At 44.1% G+C, this 23411-nt stretch overlaps 1 protein-coding gene across 1 annotated transcript in view; it reads right to left on the bottom strand.

The window, feature by feature from the left end:
• Window positions 1-905: 905 nt before the first annotated feature.
• Window positions 906-23411, bottom strand: part of LOC144943272 (neutral amino acid transporter A-like) — a 46382-nt gene continuing 23876 nt past the window's right edge. Inside the window, exons 4-8 of the mRNA XM_078870613.1 lie at window positions 19954-20120; window positions 17999-18232; window positions 15925-16119; window positions 14248-14382; window positions 906-12138 (exon numbers count right to left, since the gene is read on the bottom strand). Of these exons, the coding sequence (XP_078726739.1) occupies window positions 11904-12138; window positions 14248-14382; window positions 15925-16119; window positions 17999-18232; window positions 19954-20120 (966 nt within the window). The 3' untranslated portion in view covers window positions 906-11903. The remainder of the gene's footprint in view (window positions 12139-14247; window positions 14383-15924; window positions 16120-17998; window positions 18233-19953; window positions 20121-23411) is intronic.

Raw genomic sequence — 23411 nt, 5'->3', positions numbered from 1 at the left:
TCAGCTCCACATCCTCCCATATCGCATCAGCTCAATCTCTTATCCAGCCCGTGTCATGCTAGTTTAGCCCCCTCTATCAGGCCAAACAGAAGCTGCTTGGGCATGCGGTGGCTGGGCATACGGGCGACATGACCCAGCCAACGCAGTCTTAATAGCACACAAAGTCAAAGACTCCCCCGCTCCCCCCATATAGCCTTGACAGACTGTTGGTGCAAGTGCTGTAAGCGAGCACCTATGAAGGCCAGGAAAGGGGGATTTTGATGCCAGGTACTTCGTGGACGCTTTTTGTGCTTGCACGATGATTGCTTTGTTGGAAATGGGCAACACAATTTGGAGAAGTGTGCTCTGGAAATCACCTTGTGTCCATTTTCTTATTACGAGTATAAAATGTGTATATATATAAAAAACAGCCATAATAGTTTTTTGGGTTAGATCAATTTAAATGTGTCGTTAAACCCATCAACACCCGACATTGCCAATTAGTAAGGTTTGTCACGTAAACAGAACATGCCAATTCGTTACTAATACAGCACACAGGTGTGTTGTTACAAATTCTACTAATTGACTGTGTCGGGTAGTGGCGGGTTTAACGACACATTTATATTTACGCGATCTAACCCAAGAAACCTATATTATGGATGATATTGGTCGCAAAAGCCTTCGTGTTAAAGTATATAAAATAGCTCCGTCAATGGACTTCTGAATAAAGCCACCTTATACTGTCAGTCAATGTTGAAGGGTTCTATGATCGATGACATCCCGCATGACTCGTCAATACGGTGTAATGGTTGGGAATGAGGTTAAATACTGTGCCACCATACGGGTAATAAGCATCAGAAAACATTGACGCAATGCAGTTCAAAGAAGAAGAATAAATACCAAGCAATATGTTTTCTAATATTTAATATACTTATTACCAGTCCACACTACTTTCTTTTCAACATAGAGTAAAATTGTGTTTACACACGACCTATCAGTTTTAACTTACAATATACGGGTTACAAGTCTAAAACATCTCTGCAAGATGTGACATTCCTGTGCACATACACTACTTAAAAAATAGTTCACCACTGTAAGCTGGTCACAATAACTGTGCATTATTGAATTAAACTTATGAAATGAACTTTCCAATCACATCAATACCCACATTACACCAATTGACCTGCACGTATACATACACATGTGCATTGATACATTACCACTGTGAAACTGAACTCAAAGCAACAAAGTCACGCCAGTATAAGGAACTCAGCTGAGAACTTAGCACCAACTACAGCCGCACGAATTGTTCCATATTAATGAACTTCTGCTTATATTATTACAGTAACTTTAGGTAATAATAATATTCATTTATTACTGTTAATTTGCTTTCCGAATAAAATTTTTTCTAATTGTCATTGACTGTCACTCAAATGGAAAACAATCATGAATGATGAACCGAACAGTATTTTCTATTTAAAATATGCTTGTGACATTTTGTCCGTGTGTGTAAATTTTTTGTTCATAATATATTTATATTAAAGGTATACCCGTACTAGCTGTTAACTTTATTTAAAAAAATATTTTAAACAAAATATCGAGCTTATCAAGTCAAGTTCATTTGCGTAACCAGGTGAGAGCTCATGAGACCAGGATGAGCCTCACAGCAGTGACCCGTGTCACCAACATTAAAAACGCAAAATAATTTAAAGTAAAACAACGAAGCAAATATAAATCATTGCAAAAACAATTGTCGAAATTTTTTTTGTCGAAAATATTGCGCGAACATAAATTAATGTCAAATCATTAAATAACTGCGGCGTCAGCTCAAGCGGATTAGTTTTAGACTGATCAAATTACAATCGAGATTAAGTTACAGAAACAATAGACATATGATGACTATTGCACTGATCGAAACAATATCACGCAGGCCATACCCAGCAGTATTACCCCTCCAAAACAATTTAAAATCGACTGCTTGATCAAAGGCATCTCTTTATTAATGCTGTCGATTTTAACCCGAGTTATGTGCAACCCGATACACCCATATGTAACAACATGGCTTAATCTCCCCACCAGCCATATCCTCATGTGGGTCTCATCCTGAGACCGTCATCATCGCATGCTGTGTTCTCTTCTGATCGTGCCAAGTACTGGTGGTTTTAATTAGGACAACTGTGGAGTGTTAGATTTGTGTTTGCAATGAAATCCCTAGAGGTGGTATTTTAAACATTCATACTTTCATCCTCCCCAGGTGATCAGATTTTCTATCATTTGCCATTGACTATTTCATTGCATATGCATTGATAGGCACTGTGCCATACCAGTAAATCATTGACGAAAAGAGAAAAGGCTTCTGTCAACAATACAGGTGTTAAGAAGTTCAAACACCTAACAGACACCACACTTACTTTTGCTAATACAAATACGGTATGCTCTGACAATGTGTGGCCAATCAATTTCAAGGACAGTGTTTTCATTATGAAAACAATTATTTGCATGTTTTACCACAAGCATGCGTGGTTAAAGCAGACTTGATACCCTTTAAATAGGTGTCTGATTGGTGTTTCCACATATTAACACCTCCTGTATTTTTGCTAGAAAGCTTAAAGCCTTTTTTTTCTTTTTTCATCATCTTGATACTGCCAAAAAGTATCCCATAGATTTTAAAGAATTGATGTGACAATATAGTTTTTCATTGTTTTATAACCATTTTCTCAAAAGCACTCAATTTAGTTTTATTATTTAACCAGTATTACCGTCTGTCTGTATTATTCCATTTCCTGGCTGCGACTCTTCACCAATCACTTTATAGATGGCATGAACACAAATTGCCAATTTGTCTTGAATTATCATGAAGCATAGCCTTGATCTTAAATTATATCACATTTGTTTTGCAGTATTTCAATTAATCCCACTACACAGAAATGGTACCACAATATCGTACGTGCAGAGAAAAACCTACTGCATTAAATCCATGTAAACACAAACATTTTCACGAATTGGCCCTGTACTGACAACGAAGGCCTCAAAGACGATTCAACAGAAGAGTGAAAAAAACACATGAAAACCCTGGTAACTTAAAACTAAAAATCCTATACCAGACACACTGAAAGTATTAAACAACCTGAAACATACGGTTTATTTCTGTATTTACAGTACAGTATACATGTGTAGTGACGTATATTAAGTCACTACGGCGCTTAGCGCCAGCTATTGAGAATAGAGAGGAACTACGTGTGTTCGAGCCTCTCGCTGGTTCCGGTAACGGGCAGAGAGAGGGCACGCCAGGACATGATACTCTGGGTGAACCTGAGAGGGCACGTGACCAGGACAGGGTAACGAGGGGGGCCCGAGGGGGGCCCGAGGGGGGCGAGTGGGACACATGACATGCAGCCTAGAACCTTCTGGTAGGATCCAGAAGGGGGTGTGGCCGTGGGCGGAGCCAGGCCACGCTGAGGCGCATATAAGGGAGGTCCCGAGAGCCGATCAGGGCTATTGTCTGGAATCAACCCGCCATGCTACGTCGCTTCGGTCTTCGATCGTTACGCTCGGCTCGTGGGTCAGGCAGTACGTTACTAACCTGGTTATGTAGATACCTCGTTGTAGTGTAGTTACCCCGTTGTGGTCTTAGTTACACGTGGTACTCACCACATTTATGCAGTTACCCTGTCAGGGTGTAGCAATAAACGTGTTGCCTCCAAGTTCAAGTGTGTGTTTCCGTGGACCCCACTACACATGTATATAACACAGTGTTTAGTTATTTGCTTCAATGTGCGTGCTCTTCGATGGTGGTAACCATTTTGGTGTTTGATCATTTTATCAGACAGGTTTTATCTGTGACGCATGGTGTGTGTATAAGTATAACAATATTTAGGAGGTATAACTACAGAATGATAAGACACTAACTCCATAATCGTGAACACGTTCTACCTTATAACTATGAAAACCATGCTAAGGTGTTGGGCAATAGCTCTTCTATCGTGTAGACAGCAGAATTGTGTGGCAGTGAGAATTGTGACTTGTTAGTTGGTGATAACGTTTGCAGTTTGGTGTCTAAAAATACTGTACAATAAAAAAAAATCTGTTGGAATATAGCTTTCGAAGTAGAGAAATGATAATGAAACGTGTAAAATACAAATGAATCCAAGACACGAATGTGTGCAAGAAACTTTAACACTGAAACTATGAATGTAAATTTTCAATTAACTTTCTATTACAAACGGGAGCTACGGTATTTCTATTGTGAATGCATTACACGAACATTTTATTGTAGATTTAAAGTTTGATTGGTACTGTATCTTCAAGGAAATTCACATCTAATCCATAGGCTATCCAGGACAATGTTTCCCAGCAGTACGTGTATAATCAAGGCAATTTGTTGGGGGGTGTTTAGTTTTTGGGCCACATGAGCTTTTGTGGATGACACTCACACTCACCGATAGTGTCGCGTTCCTCGGCCACATTCATTTCGCAGGAATTCCCTGGTGAAAGTTTGGTAAACTGAAACAAATGCATTGCTTGCTTGATTTTATATTGGCCACAATCTAGCAAGGCAGTGCATCGTCATTTAGAACTTTATTGCGCATTCATATTCAGGTAGATGTTCATAATTTCTGTATTTAAACACCTGCTGCTTAATATTTCAAATTTCTTGCTCACACCACTGCTGGTGGAAGGGCCTCCTCTAGAGCGAACTCCAGAGGGCGTCTGTTCTTCTCTTGCACGCTGACCACATGTGTTATCAGAATATCAGAATCAGATTTATTTATACTGGAGGAATCTGATGCGCTATAAAGTTCTTTTTCACAGATCTCCAGTCGGGGCGGGTAAGAACGTTACACCAACAAACAGTACAAAAGCATGAAAGGAGTGCAAAGCACAAATAGGTAAAAAAATCACCCAAACACATAAACCTAAACCATCCCCATCCTACCAAACAAAGCCCACGGACGTATTAACTTATTGTTGAAAAGCGACCTGGCAACAAATGATAGCTCAACAAAGTAGCTTATCATTTGGACATTTATAGCAGAAAAATAATCTAAATAGTGGGCGTACTCACGCTTTATTCCAACACACACGTGACCTTCCGATCGACTCGCGGTGGCGAGATGTTAACTACCTCACCTGGTATAGAATAGGTCGTGAGTTCAATCCCGACCCTGACGCCTCCTGTATGTTTGCAGCTTACATGTTATTCCTTTGGTCGAGCAGATTTTTTTTCCAGGTCCTCCGCTATAAATTTCCACACAATAAGCCACTTCATTGAGCTATCATTTGTGGCCAGGTCGCTTCTGAAAAAGAGCTACGTAGCTCAGTGGGCCTAACGTAGTAAAATTAAATAATAGTTTGCAGTTTAGACTCACTGGTGTACCCATTTACCCTGCTGGGTGCAGAGGCAGTGGGGGAATGTTAGAAAATTGCACCCTTTTTGCAGTGTCACGCCGGGAGATGTAATTCAACCAAGCGACCTGTGGATGGAAAATCCATTGTGCTAACGATTGCACTCCGACATTTCCCATGTTTAATATGCAAAATGATGTAAACACGATTTTGTTCATTACCTCTTCTGTGGTACCAGAAAAATTGGGGACCCCCTCTACCAGGTCACGCACGCTGTCTCACCTCAAATTTGGCTCCTGTTACAAAAATCCCCTTGTGGTTCACTTCAGGGTTTTAACACTTTTTCACGAAGCGCATACATTCAATTTCATATTCTTGGCTCACATGCATACTTTGTCTTGGTGACTTAATTTTATACCGTGAAAATACTTCTAAGAAGCATTTAAACAAATTAGGATTTTAACTTGCTACAACAATCACACGTTTAGGCTTATACTCGTTTACCTTTGTTATTATTACCTTCTTACAACCCTGTCTACGCATAATGGCATCCCTTGTAAAGTGACTACACATGTGCTCTTGTCTGGCATAAATATATTATTTTTCGGTAAAGCTGGCTGTCTGTAATTGTGGAATAGGACTCACTGTACATATCCTGAGAACATTTATGTTTGACTGTTCCACTGAACAAGCAGCCCTCAGTAAAAAAAAAATGTGGCATTTCACTAACCAGCATACCCCGAGGTTGGAATTCGTGCACCTCGCGTTACTGAGGCTGCATATTGAGTTGTTGGTAAATGCACGGTTAAATACTCAACTTTAATTTCTTGCTTGATTAATCATCAGGTTGTAAAGGGCTGTTCAAAAACCCTCAGTATTCTGACAATAAAAGCAACCAGTCTAAGACGTAGGCTTTCACGACCAATATTATCCATAAAAGTTTTTTTTTGGGTTAGATCGCTTAAATATGAATGTGTCGTTAAACCCGCCACCACACAGCCAATTAGTAAGGTTTGTCACATAAACAAAAGATGCCAATTAGTTACTAGTTCAGCACACCGGCTGTCGCCTGACAAGCCTGGTTGTGACTATCGACAAAACGTCACAGTACTCGAATTGTAAATGTTGTGGGTTTACTCTCCAACACACAACCGGTGTGCTTAACTAGTAACTAATTGGCATGTTTTGTTTATGTGTCAAACCTTCCTAATTGGCCGTGTCGGGTGGTGGCGAGTTTAATAACACATTTATATTTATACGATCTAACCCAAAAGACCTCTTATGAATAGCAGCCAACTCATTTAAAATCAAAAGACACAAGCAGACAAATTGTCCCATTCACATGTCTTTCTTTACACATAAACGGAAAAGTCATTCTTAAACTGCCCATCGGCGAAACGGCCTTCTAAAAGTGCACAATTTCAGCAACATTGATTCAGCACAACAAACTCTGGAGTGGTTTCGACGTGCAGTGTCTCGTTAGCAGTCAGGCTTTGCTTGGATCAATGTTGGGGAATTTCCATATTTTAAAGACGAGTATCCTCTCTTTAAGATGGGATTAGATGGCGGTGCTTGTACAGGCTTGTGGTGTTTGGATTTGTGCTTGTTTACATTTTCAGCGTATACTATATACATGTGCATATGTGTCCCAGACTCTGCGTGTGTGTGCAGAGTTTTGGTCAAATTTACCAGTTTAAAATTAATCCGCCTCCGATTTGAAAGAAATGCGATCTCATATTTGGTGACTACAAAATAACATAATCTGATTAATAGATTGTTTGTGCTTCCTTTCATAACATGAAAATGGATTAGGTTGCTTTGAGCCTTGAAATAATGGCACAATTGTGTACTTATGTGGAACACTTGTGTTTGGTCATGAAACATCTCAGATTTAGAAACACAGGAGAGAGACATGAGAAAGACACATAAGCTAAAACTAAACACTTTTTTTATTTGATCAGGTAAGGCCAACTGAGCTATATAGCTCTTTTTCAAAAGTGACCTGGCCACAAATGATAGCTCAATGAAGTGGCTTATCACGTGGAAATGTCTTGCAGCCAAATACTTTAAGCGTATGTTTCTAAATGTGGAGGAAAAAACTGGAGAACCCGGAGAAAAATCCACGTCACCACAGGGAGAACATGCAAACTCCAAATATACAGGTGTCAGGGTCGAGATCGAACCTATGAACTCCTGCATACCAGGCGAGGGAGATAACACCTCACAGCCACCGTGGCAGAAGTTAGGAAGAAACCGAGAGAGGCATATGCAAATACAGAAATGCAAACCACAGTGGTACAGAAATATTGTACAAGCAGTGACAGAGTGAGATACTAGAAATGGAGCCATTCGCAAAAAAGAGGGAGAAACACAATGAGACAGCGTTACGCAACAAGGCAGATATAGAGAAAACATCAGCGAAAGTGAGAAACATGGAAAAACAGAAACAGATAGTCACAAATATCCCACGAATAGGCTCAATTGACTGTTGTGGAAAGTGCTGTATTCAAGCACCTATGAAGGCCAACGTATAAAATACACACACACAAATACATCAATACACAAAGACACTCTCAGGCAAACACAGAGAAAGATATAATTTCCATACAGATACAAGATACTCAAACATGGAGACATCTAGAAACAAGTGACATCTGAAGTCTTACTTGGTGCACTGGCTCCATATGAATGGATTAAAAACAAATAAAAAAGCAATTGAGTAATGCGCATTCGGTATTTAGAAGAGTGAAACTCCACTCATTTGCGACCATCACTTGCTCGACTCCTTTTGCTTTTCTCCATTGGTTCAAATAAAAAAAAACTGCAAAGACCGCCACCAGCACTGCTTGATTCTACTGTTTAATTCACAATGTCACTGACGTCAGACAGAACTGGTCATGACGGGGACAGACAGAGCCTATTATCCGTGGGGTCTGCAGATGTCTGTGTAGAGTCAGGGAGAGAGGGCACAGTGGGGAGCGGCGATGTCGCGGTTAGCGCCGTGCACTACGAACCCGGCGATCCGAGTTCGATTCCCGCACACGGCCAACACCGGTGATGAATATCTGAACCGGTCCTGGACTTCCACTAGGTAGACTTAGCCTTAAATTCGAACCTCGTGCGATTTGTAAACATCGCCACTGGGCAGACAAAGGTGGTCGGGCGTGGTGTTGGCCACCCACCCCCTGGTGTGCCGTGTCGGCCTTCATAGGTGCTCGCTAACATCACATGCCTGAACAGTCTGTTAAGGCTACTTTCGAGAGGGCACAGTCCTGGTGGGAGGCTGTGATGCATGCACGTTGCTACCAACAAACACGGCAGATCAGAGCACCACACGTTTATCTCGGTCGCAGAGATCTGCGACCGAGATAGAAGAAGGTGCTACACTCATCATGCTGTCTGCAATTTCTCACAGGCAACAGCTTGAGTATGCAGATGAAATGTGAGCACTGTCAGAAGCTCTGCTCTATACCTAAAACATTGATATAGATGATAATGATGACGATGAAGATGATTATGAATGTGAATATAGTTTTTGTCTGCTACTGTTGTCACCAGTCACTGTTGATGCTGCAAGATACGGTGCACAACATGGCACTGCACCTTTACCCTGCACTCCACCAATGCATTGCACGACTGCACTGCACCTCTACATGACACTACACCACTGCACTCCACCACTATACTGCACCACTACACCGCTACACTACACCAAACACTACACCAAACTCCTGCTATACTGTGCGAATACACTGCACCACTACTACACAACACCACACTACTACACAACACTACGCCACTTTCACCATTCTACATTATCCATTATATATAATTTTTAGCCGATAAGAAGGTGTACACCAGCCTGTGTGTATGTTGCGGCAAATGTTACATTGGTCGAAAAGGTTGTAAAATTAGTACACGAATTAAAGAACATCAAATATTTTGACTTTAAACTTTCATGACTGCAGGAATTTATATTCTATGGTTCTTTCGGTAAAGTCATGTAGATAGAAAAATAATAACAATAAAATAATAAAAATGAAAATAAAGTGAATAAAAACAATATCACGACGTTTCGATCGCAACACAAGCGGTCGTCATCAGGAATAGGGAGGTTAGCCTCTGAGGGAAAGCTGTTTTTAAAGGTTTAGAGATGGGTAGTAGGTCTACATCAATCAAAGCATTGCACCTCGCTCCACACACCCACACTGCTGACGGTGGAGGTGGACAAAAAAACACAAATCAAGTTATGACCCAAAGTGGTTGATGACATCTTTACAATGATTGCTGAGTTTAAAACCGTCGTCTCAGTTGAAATTGTGTCTGGGTCTGTATATATGGATGGCTTCGTGAACGAATATTTGTTGATAGACAGTCGTCTTGCAAAGTACCATCATCTTAGAGAAATAAATTTCGCGTGAGCCAGCTGCATTAAAGTAATGATCAGCCACAGCAGAAGTATTGGTCCTGCCATGTTTCAGATCTGCCTTATGTTCACGAACATGGTCTGAGACATGTCGTTTGATTCCCAATGTAACTGCTGCCGCAGATACAGCTGAGTTTGTCGACGCCGGGATATTGCATATCAGGAATCTTGTCCTTCACAGATGGGATCAGGTCACGGATTTTATTCACTGTGTTAAATCGGACCTGGATTTGTGTTTATACAAGATTTTGGAAATATTTTTGGTTATCACTGCTATGTAAGGTAAGGTGATCGTTTTGATTGGATCATCAGATGGCTCGTTCCTCACAGTTGGGGTGATGGCTTTGCGGATTGTGTAGTCAGAATATCCATTCGCCTTGAGAGCCCGGTGTACATGTTTGAGTTCACTGGTCAGGTGTTCATGGTCAGAGATACATTGAGCTCTATGGTGTAGCATTTTGATGAGGGAATTCTTCTGGGATGGATGGTGGTGGGAATCAGGTTTTAGGTAGGCGTCAGTAAGGGTTACTTTCCTGTAGACAGTTGCTCATTGAGCCATCTGGTCTCTTTTTGATTCAGACATCTAAGAAGGGTAGCATGCCATCCTTTTCTACCTCAATGGTGAATTTGATAGCTGGGTGTATGGAATTGATGTGGTTGAGGAATTGTTCCAGAGCCAGTCGGCCATGTGGCCAGATGACAAACGTGTCATCCACATACCTCCTCCACAAGGACGGGCGTAGAGTGGATGCCTGGATGGTGTTCATCTTAAATTTTTCCATGAAAATGTTGGCCACAACCGGAGATAAGGGAGAACCCATTCTTTTATTTCATTGTTATTATTTTTCTATCTATGTGACTTTACCGAAAGAACCATAGAATATCAAATATTAAATATTCACAGACGCAGATGTCTGCGGTTGAACACGCATGTCAGGAAGGGCACACAATTTACGCTGGTGAGATTAAAGTTCCGTGTAAAATGTATTATTATTGGCAAACAATAATAAGGGAAATTAAATTGAAAAAAGGAAAAACAACGTGAAGAGGGTGACTTGTTATAAACCAAGTGCTGCCCTAAAACGAATTAAGAACAAATTATCATTATGATGCTGAATTAAGTAATCCTATGAAGATAATGCTTAAATAGATTCATAACATCAATGAACTCTGCCTTTTTAAGTTAAAATAAAACATTATCATAATTACAATAATGTGAAAAACTAATAATCTCTTAAATTCACCTTACCTGCATATTCCAATCACAAAAAAAACAATCACCAAAAAGACAGATAAATTACACCTTACGATATAACCCTAGGGGATTTTGTAAACAATGAAGCTTTAATGTAACTAATATCAATCATGACTAATACAACACACTTCAACATAACCGATTGATATTTTCACCAACGATGAATCAGTTTCACCTTGTTACACTATTTAACCCTGTCACTAACAACCGGTCAATCTGCATTCAATTCTTTTGATCAAATCCGGTTCTCCTGCGTTGCTGATCTGATGGTGGCATAGCACCTACTCCAGGAGCCAGATCAGGAAGTGCATTCACTTGATATGATCTCTTGCTATCGCCTGATGACGCTGGTTTGTACTCGCCGTTGAAATGTCACACGAAAAATTGTTAAATGTTGCTCGCTTTTCAACGTAACCAGTTGCTGAAGAACAAAACCAACGGGCACATATGTCCAACTTGACTCACGGTGGACATTACACCTCCACGATCTAACCCAGACGTTACACCTCCACAATCTAACTCAGACGTTACACAATCTAACCAAGACATCACACCTACACAATCGAACCCAGACATCACACCTGCACAATCTATCCCAGACATCACACCTACACGATCTAACCCAGAATAAACTATGAATCGGGAGGATCATGGTGTGCAAGGATAACTACGTACAATAGCTGCTGGTGTGCTTGCATTAACCCAGGTTACAAATATAATCAATTCCTCAATGTATTTTTTTTTTTATATATTTTAGAATTATAAAAATGAATCAGTGCTGTAAGTTATCATAATATGGTGACCCACTGAATGTGGAGTACTAACACAAATTTACCATCACCTGCCTTTGGGCATGGGACTGCAGTAAGGTGTATCTCCAATGTCCTCGCGTTCGACTCAGAGCGCAGACTCCTGGGCGGGCGACGTGGGGGTGAGAGACACGACGTGGTTGTGCCGGATCAGCGGCGATGCCTCACTGCCCGAGCGCCCGTTTATCGGCGTTTCCATCTTGATTTCGGCCAGTTCCTCCACGGCCGGTGCGGCTGCCTCCTCTCGCTCCGTGTTGGTGTAATGCAGAATCCCAGCGCCGATGGCGTCACCTTCAACATTGAGCACGGTGCAGGTGCGGTCCCTGGCAATGGAAACGCAAGTGCAAGCTCATCATCATCATTATTATTAATTCAGGAGGGTCCTGCACAGGTTCACAGTGAGGAGGGCAATGGTTGCGACTGTGTATTCCCGAATGGGTAACTTGCGAGCGATTGTCAATAATTGCGATGTTTAAGCAATGCCGGTTACGTTGTATGTTTCATTAGCTGTGGCAGAAAACCAATTCAGAACAAGGGGAGAACACACAAAGTCCACACAGAAAGACGCCTGGCCGACTTCTGAAATCAGGTCTACCTTGGTGTAACTCAATCCCAGAAGAACCATCGACCATAAGCCGTAGTAAGTTAATAAAAGTATATGCAAATATGGCAACCTACCCTCCTCCATTATCTATACCTGTCCCTCCCATCACAATTTATGTTTATCAAATATTTCACCTGGATAATCCCTTGAGATGGAACATCTCATTTGCAAGGGCATCTCAACCGTGTTTCAAATCCAAAACATTCAATCACGAGCAAAAGCATCCAGCTCACTGACCCACCCTGTAGCTCATGAAGTATTACATGAGGGTGTAATTGCTTATTAGGTACTCATTACAATCTGATCACAATAATCCGAGCTAGTATCAGGTCTGATCTGACTTTTATCTGATACTTGCTCGGGTTAGGTCATACCCAAACTGTGCACCCCGAGTATAAACTATAAAAACAAATTTTTAAAAGTAAACAATTGATTTATTTGACCAGTTAAGGCTCACTGAGTTATATAGCTCTTTTTCAGAAGCGAACTGGCCACAAATGATAGCTCAACGAAATGGCTTATAATGTGGAAATTTATAGCAGCCAAATACTCTAAACGTACATTTGTAATGTAGCTCTCAGAGACGCCATCTTGTCTTCTGTATATTTATTAAGAACGAGCTTTACTACCAGGCTTTGCCCGGGACTTGGATTCTTGTCTTGGATTAATACATGGCCTACGCGGAGGGTTGGGGGGGGTGCGTGACGTCAGCAGGCACACTGCGTAACGCTGCTGCATGCGGGTGACATCACAGATGTGACGTCACCGCTCACTTGCCGTGCAATATATTACATGCATTATTGCGCCCCACCCCCACCAAAATACAAAAGTCTATTTTTTAACTTTTTGCATTGTGTACAGTCTGGAAGCTACCCACATACCAAATTTTAAGTTTGTTGCATGTTGGGAAGTATGCTAAACATTTCGAACAGACACACATTCACAAATTTCCCTTTTATATACATAAAGTCCATATATTTCGATTTAAAGCTTTCGTGACTGCAGGGATTCATCTTCTTGGTTCTTTCGGTAAAGTCACGTAGAAGGGAAGTAATAAAATAATAAAAATAAAACATAATAAAATAATTCTCACGACGTTTCGGCCACTTCCCTTCTACGTGACTTTACTGAAAGAACCAAGAAGAAAAAGTCCATATATTTATTAAGAATAAAGTACAATAACTCAAAACGTAACACGAGTGACTCCATACACTCGGGTGATGAGACACAACCCTAATCGGAGACAATCTAGCTTCCAAGCTCCAGACAACTTGCAGACGATGGAGACGCCCCGATCCCAGGTGACAACGATGGCAGTTCCCCACAACAAGCAGCCCCAAGCCTCCGCTCACGCTGCTATTTATGCTCGCCCGCTCTGGCCACACGCTAAGCCTCAATCCTCCTCACCGCACCTGGCCTTGCTGCTCACGTCCTCCCCCATTGGATCCCGTCTCATGAATCCTCATTAACTCGTCCATTAGTAATACTTCCCCGCCATTGGCTCCCGTCTCATTAATAGCTCGTCCATTAGTAACCATGGTCCCGGGGAGTTACACTGTCCCACTATCGCTCCGCACTGTCATTACACATTGATTTTAAATGTGGAGGGAAAAACCGGAGGACCAAGAGAAAAATCCACGCGACCACAGGAAAAGAGACGCGCAATCTTCAAATATCCAACAGGCGTTCAGTCAGGATCGAACCCACGACCTCCTTCATACCAGGCGAGGTAGTTGACATCTCCTAGCCACCGTGGCGCCCAAAGCAATTCATACCGACAGGCTGCTCCAACATCGAAATGGAATTCACAAAACGAGGGGACACTCACACGAACCAGTCGACCGCCAGAACCAGAGACAGGTCTTTGGTGGGGACGCCGACCGCCTCCAGGATGATGGCAAGCGTCAGGATGCCGCCTGCTGGGATCCCAGCTGCTCCCACGCTTGATGCTGTTGCCGTGACGCTGCACAAATGAAAACAGTCACGTTAAAAACCCACTCTCGTGTACAAATATATACCAGACACCATAACAATTGTAATTTGTCATCCATTCTTACATTGCAATTTGATGTCGTGTGATGCGCTTCAGCCGGTCCGTGAATGTGGGTTAGTATATTTATGTTGTTAATGTTGAGTATAATCATTATACATTTTATTTATACTATTAATCAGTGTATACATTTTGTTGATTATATTACTAATTATAGGTTGACCTTTTTTTACCTTGACAACCGCTCGTAATGAACTTCTCTATCTGCTTGTTAAGGACTCGGTCTACCAGACTCACTGTTTTGTAGCATCCACACTGTTCAACCATCACAATGCAGGTCACCACAACACACTCACTCACTTACTCACCCATTCATTCACTCACCACACTGTATGTCACCACAACACACTCACTCACTTACCCACCCACTCATTCACTCACCACACTCCATGTCACCACAACACACTCACTCACTTACTCACCCACTCATTCACTCACCACACTGCATGTCACCACAACACACTCACTCACTTACTCACCCACTCATTCACTCACCACACTGCATGTCACCAAAACAGTCACTTACTCACCCAATCACTTACCCGCTTATCACACTGCAGGTCACCACAACACAGTCACTTACTCACCCACTCACTCACCAGACTGCAGGTCACCACAACACACTCACTCACCTACTCACCCACTCACTCACCTACTCACCCATTCACTACTCTGCAGGTCACTACAACTTCTCTTTCTGTTTATTGCCTCTGCACTGCTCCACTTTGGAATTCTGTCACATTTTCACTTTTTCCAAGTCTTCCAACCTTGGTCAATTAAAGAAACACATTTATATTCCTATAAATCTACTTGGTGTTTGTGGCCTTTGGGCCTGAACTCATCAACTGTGAATCGGAAAATAAGATATGGAGTCTTCATCAACAACGACAATTAGCACCTGACTGTAAATAATATAGTGGACAGAGCTCAACGCCATAATTATAATGTCATCCACATAAGACACTACTAACTCTTCCACAAAGGTCATCAGTTTATATTCAGTGCATAAAATATAGGTCACGCGATGCACCCGAGTGTGGTGACGTAATCAGAGCATAAATGTCTGATATCTGTTTTGTTTACGATGACAATAATCAAATTTATACCATTTCTCCTGCAGTCAAATGTTTGGAAAACATCAAATGTCGCTGTGAATCACTTTGATCAAATCGTGTCTGTGTCACGAGCGATGAGCTACAATCGGCCGGAATGTGGAATTTCCACCACTGGCTCAGGGCTGCGAACAGGAGATGTGCAACGCCTCAATGCTCACGTGAGCAGGGAATCACTCTGCTCTTAATGCATATAATCGTTGTTCCACTTTTTGGGTTTGGTGAACCGCAACATCGCGCTACTTATATTTACGATAACTTTCCATCACAAACCGTTGCCGTAAAAAATAATAATAAACTCACGACCGTAGAGAGCGCACCCGCAAGCTCACGTGTGACTCACAGGATCGTGAAGATCTGCCCCGCATCCAAATGTATGTCATTGAACTGAGCGATGAAGACGGTGGCCACACACTGGAACAGAGCGGCGCCATCCATATTCACGGTGGCGCCGATCGGCAGGATAAAGCGGCTGATGCGCTTGTCCACGCCGTTGTTCTCCTCCACGCACTTCATCATGAGGGGCAGCGTCGCCGAGCTGCGACACAAAAGGGTTCAACAAGAAGGGTCATGGTCGGGAAACGGCGGAGCCTGAAATGAGAAGATGCCGCCGGTGCCCTCGCTTCATTTGTTGCGCATGCGCTCCTTGCCGTTTTTTTCAACTCTGTCTCTTAGATTTTTATTTTTTATTCTTGAGTCCCTGTTGCAGATTAGAATTTATTTGGGAGTTTTTGAATGCGTTTTGTGTTGTTCTGGGTTTGATAGGTTTTGGTTTTGTTGTCGTGGATTTCCAGGGCCGCCAGTGATGCACTGCTGCTGTGGCGCCTGGCCTTGCCGAAGCTGCTGCACCCTGCTGCACCCTGGGTCTGTCTGATAAACTGCTGCACCCTGGGTCTGTCTGAGAAACAGCTGCACCCTGGTCCTGCCTGAGAAACTGTTGTACTCTGGTTCTGTCTGAGAAACTGCTGCACCCTGGTTCTGTCTGAGAAACTGTTGCACCCTGGTTCTGTCTGAGAAACAGCTGCACCCTGGGTCTGTCTGATAAACTGTTGCACCCTGGTTCTGTCTGAGAAACTGCTGCACCCTGGTTCTGTCTGAGAAACTGTTGCACCCTGGTTCTGTCTGAGAAACAGCTGCACCCTGGCTCTGTCTGAGAAACAGCTGCACCCTGGGTCTGCCTGAGAAACAGCTGCACCCTGGGTCTGCCTGAGAAACTTCTGCACCCTGGTTCTGTCTGAGAAACTGCTGCACCCTGGCTCTGTCTGAGAAACTGCTGCACCCTGGTTCTGTCTGAGAAACTGCTGCACCCTGGCTCTGTCTGAGAAACTTCTGCCTCCTGGGTCTGGGCCTGCTGCTTCCTGGGGCTGCCATTTTTTATGTTAATGTGGTTTGCGATGTTAAACGTTTTGAGATGAAAAATTGCATGAATGCTACTACATAAAATAAATTATTATTCATTCATCTTATTATCCTGATTTCAGTAGGAACAAAAACCGTGAAATATAGCGATATAAAGTTAAATCTTAACACTTGTATATGAAGCATGCAGCACGAAATCACAAAGAAGGGTAAACATGGCACCATTTTACTACGGAGGAACCATTACAGTAGTGGTTCTCAACCGGGGATACGAAAACCCTTGGGGGTACGCATTGCAATGTCCCAGAGGGTACATGAGGTGATTTATAAATGTGTGCAATTATATCACACATGAGAGTCATTGGTGAGTAATCATGTATGAATCTGCCAATATAAATAGCCGACGATAAAATGTAAATCCATACAGTGACCGAGAAGGGTATAAATTACCTTTCTAAACTCAACATAAGCAATGTGGTTTACAAGAGTAACCAGCAAGCGGGAACAAATTATGTCACCCATGCAGAGCGTCCGTTGAATATTAATTTTGTCAAATTCGCTTGCAGTTACTTGGCTCTAGGATATACCTCACACAATCGACAATTGGTTAAAATATTGATGTTCATGATTCATTACATTTATTTCTCAGAACCACGCTTGCATCAGCCAAGGGGGTTTACTCGCTTGAAACTAAACTCAACAAGGGGGGGGGATTACACAGTAGTCAACGAAGGCTGAGAACCACTGGGCTAGATAATGCATTTTGCACGGTGGTGTAAATGCAATATGCTGGTACACCAAACTGGCATTTCTCAAATCAGTGTAAGCTCAAGCATGAATTGTTTTTTTAAGGGTAAATGGAAAAGGACATGGACTGCAGGGTGAATATTTTTGACACCAGACTTTGAAATTTCCATTTTAACCACAGATTACATACGATCGTGTTGGAAAACGATTTAAGTAATATACAGTATAAAAACATATCCTTGTCACAAATGCTCTCCTAGACGTGTTTACACGGTGCTCTGTAAATGTTAAACGTAAGGAAAATTTGTTGCCTTGAAGAGGTGCCGAAGGCGGTGGTGAGGGCTGTGAGGATACCAAGCAGGAACGTGTACGGATTCCTCCTCGTGAACGCAAAGAAGATCGCTGGCAGCACAATGAGGCCGTGAATGAGCTGCCCCACGACGCAGCACATGATGTATTTGCCCAGGCTAGTGATCAGCAGAACCACGTTCTGCATCTCCACAATCTTGCTGGCCACCAGGAACATGATTCCAATTGGGGCATACCTGCACGCAGCAGCAAACGTGCAACGTAGTTGAAGCAAATCTTATCAATGTGTTTTACATTTTGTACAACATTTATAAAGACTCTGCCAAGTCAAGCGGCTCAGGGATAATCATACTTCATACTCAATTAGAAGGGGAAAAAACATCTGGCTGGCTTCCTGCCTGGATTCCTGTCTGCCTAGCTCTCTGGTGCGCAGGTGCACATGTGAAGCAGTGACGTCCCCACGCACTTTCACGTGGTGACGTCACCCGCATCCCACGGCGTTGAGCTGCGTTCGTGCTGACGTCACGCCTCCCCACCCTCCACTATGGCCGTGGATCGATATAAGTGGGAGATAGAGGAGGGAGGTGAGGAATGAGACAGAGGGACGTGAGGAATGAGATAGTGGGAGGTGAGGAATGAGATAGAGGGAGGTGAGGAATGAGATAGAGGGAGGTGAGGAATGAGATAGAGGGAGGTGGGAATGAGATAGAGAGAGGTGATGAATGACATTGAGGGAGGTGGGGAATGAGATAGAGGGAGGTGAGGAATGAGATAGAGGGAGGTGAGAAATGAGATAGAGGGAGGTGGGGAATGAGATAGAGGGAGGTGAGGAATGAGATAGAGTGAGGTGAGGAATGAGATAGAGGGAGGTGAGGAATGAGATAGAGGGAGGTGGGGAATGAGATAGAGGGAGGTGGGAATGAGATAGAGGGAGGTGAGGAATGAGATAGAGGGAGGTGGGAATGAGATAGAGGGAGGTGGAAGAGACAGGAACACAGAGGAGAGGGGTGGGGAGAGAGTGAAAGGGCATTCAACGGAGAGGAAAAGAGAGCAAAACGGAAAGAGGAAAGCAACAAGCAGTGGGAGTGAGCCTCAGGGAGAGGCAAGATATTGTAATGGGAAAGGTGGAAATGAGGAGTGCAAGTGAGATAAATAGGGGGGAAGGAAGTGGTGAGATGCAAGTGGAGGGACGAGAGGAATACAGAGGGAGGGAGAGGTAGAAAAGAGAACAGAGGAACAGAGAAACAGAGACAAAGTGATAAAGATAGATTGATATATACAGGACAGAGAAGGATGCAGAGACACAGTGATCTATCATGGGACCTCATTTGCCAGTACCAAAATATGAGAATAGGTTTTCCACTTTTTTATGGCAACAAAACAGGTGTTAAGATGTTAAAACACCAAATTGGAACATTTTACAAGGAATCATGTCTGCATTAACCACAATACTTGTAGTCAGAATGCAACACAAAACATACTCTGACAATATATGCATTGTCTTCAAAACTGATTGGTCCACACCAGAGACAGCTTTCTTTGGAGCCTCGTCTCAAATGGTGTTAGACCCCAAAAGCTGTCTCTAGTGTGGACCAATCAGTTTCAAAGACAATGCATATATTATTATAGTATGTTTTTGTTTGCATTCTGACCACAAGTATTGTGGTTAATGCAGGCATGATTCCTTGTAAAAGGTTTCAGTTTGGTGTTTTAACGTCTTAACACCTGTTTTGTTGCCAGAAAAAAGGGGAAAAACCTATCATCAATAGGGCACATCTTTAGTCTATTTTTTGTATTGGGACATTGTATGATGAAGTTGATATTTATAAGGGCACGGGGTGACCAATAAAGTCTGAATTGGTCTAATAAGGTAGACACTGATAAGGGGTTGACAGCTATGATGTACACTTCTCTTTTGTGTTCACAAGACAATTACCCACACAGGTTGTCAGCTCACCACATGATCCAGGACACGAGCACCATGGTCCCTTCGTTAAACACGTTGAACACGCGAATGAGGACCTCTCCCTCTGTCCCAAGTTGCCGCAGAGCAATCCCAAAGGCAATGGCAAACACCACCAGACCCAGAATATTCATTCCGTCCGCATCCGAACCAACTGGGATCTGGAAACACGTGCATACGCGCACAATATTTACAGGCATTCACACACGCAGGTGCAGCGAGGGTCACTGATGAACGCCTATAATAGACAAACCAAAAGTGTGAGAGTGGGAAGGCTGGTAGGAACGGAACGTGGGATTGACCGAGGGGTTGAAGTAGGGGAAAAGGCGGAAAAATGAGATGACGAGGTGAAAGACGTTTAGAGGTGGATGAGGATGAAAGAAGAGGATTGGTGAAGAAGAGGAGAAGGAGGAGAGAGAACCTCCTCAAAGGTTCTAGAAGAAACAGGGAGAGAGAGGATGCAAATGGAGGCATGGCAAGATCGTGAGGTCTTTCTGTTTGGGGAGAATAAAGTGCCTTACTGAAGAGGCAACTCGTGTGGACTGCCTTTCTTCCGGTGGCAGCGATAGCCTACAAGATGCCTCGCTTGAGTAGAAGATGCCCATGCGGAGAGTCCACGGAAGCGAAATAGGAGGGGAGTGAGGGAGAAAAGTCCACAAATACGGATGGCCCAACTCCAGAGACCCCCTCTTCTCCTGGCCGCCTCTCGAGGAAAAGATAGACCGGCTGTCAGAGATGTTCACTCATACTGCCGCTGAAGCCGATGGAAGGAGGAAGAGCGGCTCTCCACAGCCATCGTCAAGTCCGTCGCCATCGCCGACCGCGCGGGACGTCATTGCCATTCCGTCGAACGCCATGAGCGGCTTCCCGCAGCCATCGCCACTGCTGTTACTGTCCCTCCTGGACCAGCTGGGCAACCCGAAGCATGCAGCCCAGTGCCACGGAGAGAGGGATAGCGTTTCCACAGCTGTCGCCGTCGTCGCTGCTGCTACCGCTACCATTCGTCAGAACTCATTTTGGTTTAGTCCGAAGGAAAAGGACTACATTCATCAGGCGGTTGACGAGATGTTGGCCGCCAATATAATCTCCCCGTCAACCAGTCCTTGGGGTGCTCCCATTGTCCTGGTTAAAAAGGATGGGAGTTTGCGGTTCTGTGTGGACTTTCGGAAATTATATAAGTCTTTGTGGCGGACGCGTATCCACTCCCACGGATGGACATTCGTTGGATGCCCTGTCGGGGGCACGGTTTTTCTCCACCCTGGATCTATTGTCATGGTTTTTGCAGTTGCCCCTGGATGAAAGCTAAAAACCCAAAACCGTGTTCCGGACACTGCAAGGACTGTATCAATTTAACGTGCTGCCGATGGGCTTCACTCAGCTCCGGCCACATTCCAGCGACTTATGGAGTTGGTACTGTCGGGGCTCCAATGGGAGTCATGTCTGATCTATTTGGATGATGTGATTGTCTTTGGCCGCACGTTCCAGGAACATCTGCAGTGGTTGCGTGCGGTATTTGTTAAAATGCGGGCGGCTAATTGAAATTCAAGCCACGGAAATGTTACCTCTTACAAAAATCGGTTCGATACCTGGGGCACGTTGTTAGCGAGTCCAGGGTCGACACGGACCCTGAGAAGACTGCGTGCGTGCGTAAGTGGCTGACCCCCACGTCGGTGGGTGAGGTCCGCACTTTGTGGGGTTCGTGTCGTATTACCGCCGCTTCGTGCCTGGGTTTGAGTCAATCGTGAAGTCACTCCACGCTCTCATGGCAAAGAGCCAGAGGTTTCGGTGGGGGACGGAGGAGGAGGCCGCATTTTTTGCGCTGTGCAATGGCCTCATGAACGCACCCCCCCTTCGATACCCCGATTTCTCCTTGCCGTTTACGTTGGATACAGATGCCAGTGATACCGGAATCAGCGTCGTGTTGTTGCAGGTGGAGAACGGGGTGGAGAGCGTGGTCGCTTACGTTAGCCGGGTGCTGTCCCCCGCAGAGCAGCACTATTGTGTTAGGTGCCGCGAGTTGTTGGCTATCGTGCACTTTGTACAACAGTACTGCCCATACCTCTACGGAAGGCAGTTCATGGTACGCACATATCACGCGGCTTTGCAATACGCGCTACGCATTGATCAGCCGTCCGCACCACTCTCACGATGGTTGGAAATCTTGCAAGATTATTAATTCGAAGTCACCTATAGGAAGGGGTTGTGTCACTGCAACGTGGACGCTCTGTCACGGTTATCGCCGAAGAGCCAGTGCGCATGTTTGATGGGCGCCGGCTGTTGTAAGCAGGTGGATGCGGGGCAGCCGGGTGCCGTGGTAGAATTGGTGGATGCTCCGCCACCTGTACGGGGGGTGGTGTGCGATAATACTATTGGTCTTGCACAAGAGGAATGGAGGCACCTCCAAGCAGAGGACGCCTCCTTACTAAAGTTACAGCACCGTGTTGATGCACCAAGCGATAGGGAGGGTCCAGAGGGTATGTCCCCCGTAGTCCTCCGAGATGGGCTACTTATGCGCTGGGATATGGAGGTACAGCGGTACTGTATCGTGGTGCCAACTGCTCTGCGGGGTAGAGTAACGAGAGCTGCCCATGTGTGATTGATTCACCTAAGTGTGCAGAAAACGTTGTTTACGTTCTTATGGCCGGGGATGGCAGGGGACGTTCATAACGTGCTCAAGGGATATTTATAATGTGCCCGCCGGAAGCCCCCGTCGAGACTGACCTGACCACCACTGCAGCCCATTGGGGTGTCCCGTGTAAATGAGCTCGATGCCCTCGACATCCTCGGGCCATTTCCTACCACTCTGAGGGGAAATAAATTCTTGCTGGTAGGAGTAGAGTACCTGTCACGGTGGCCGGTGCCATGGCCCCTACCGGATCAGTCGGCGAAGTCCATTACGGATGCGTTCCTGCATGGTTATGCATTGGATAAGGGGGCCCCGGAACATCTCCTTAAGGACCAGAGCTGAAATATTTCTTCAAAATTGTTGCAAGAGGTATGTGATTTGTTGGGTATGAAGAAAATTCGAACCTCACCCTACCATCCCCAGACTGACGGGATGGTGGAACGTTTACATAGGACACTTATGTCCCTGTTGTGCCAACAAGTCAACGAGGCACAGTCCGATTGGGACCTATACGTTCTGGGAGTTCTTGCGGCCTATAGAATGGCCCCTCATGCCTCTACCGGATTTTCCCTATTTTTTTACGTACGGGAGAGAATGTGATCCCCCCCATGGAAGCCCAGTTAAATATTGAGCCAAGCAAAAAGAGAGTCGCTGTGCCGGGACTGATGAGCCTCACCCTAAAGTACTTGATGGAAGCATGGGAGGCGTCCTGGAGAAATTCGGCCAAACGGCAGGCTGCAAATGAAAAACTGGCTGGGCTTAAGGAATCGGAAAAATCGTAGAAATATGGGGAGAGGGCATGGCTGCATTGCCCCCAGGTGCCTGT

Source organism: Lampetra fluviatilis, chromosome 30 (genome assembly GCF_964198595.1).
Source record: "Lampetra fluviatilis chromosome 30, kcLamFluv1.1, whole genome shotgun sequence".
Classification (NCBI taxonomy): domain Eukaryota; kingdom Metazoa; phylum Chordata; class Hyperoartia; order Petromyzontiformes; family Petromyzontidae; genus Lampetra; species Lampetra fluviatilis.
This window is presented reverse-complemented; position numbering and strand designations above follow the sequence as displayed.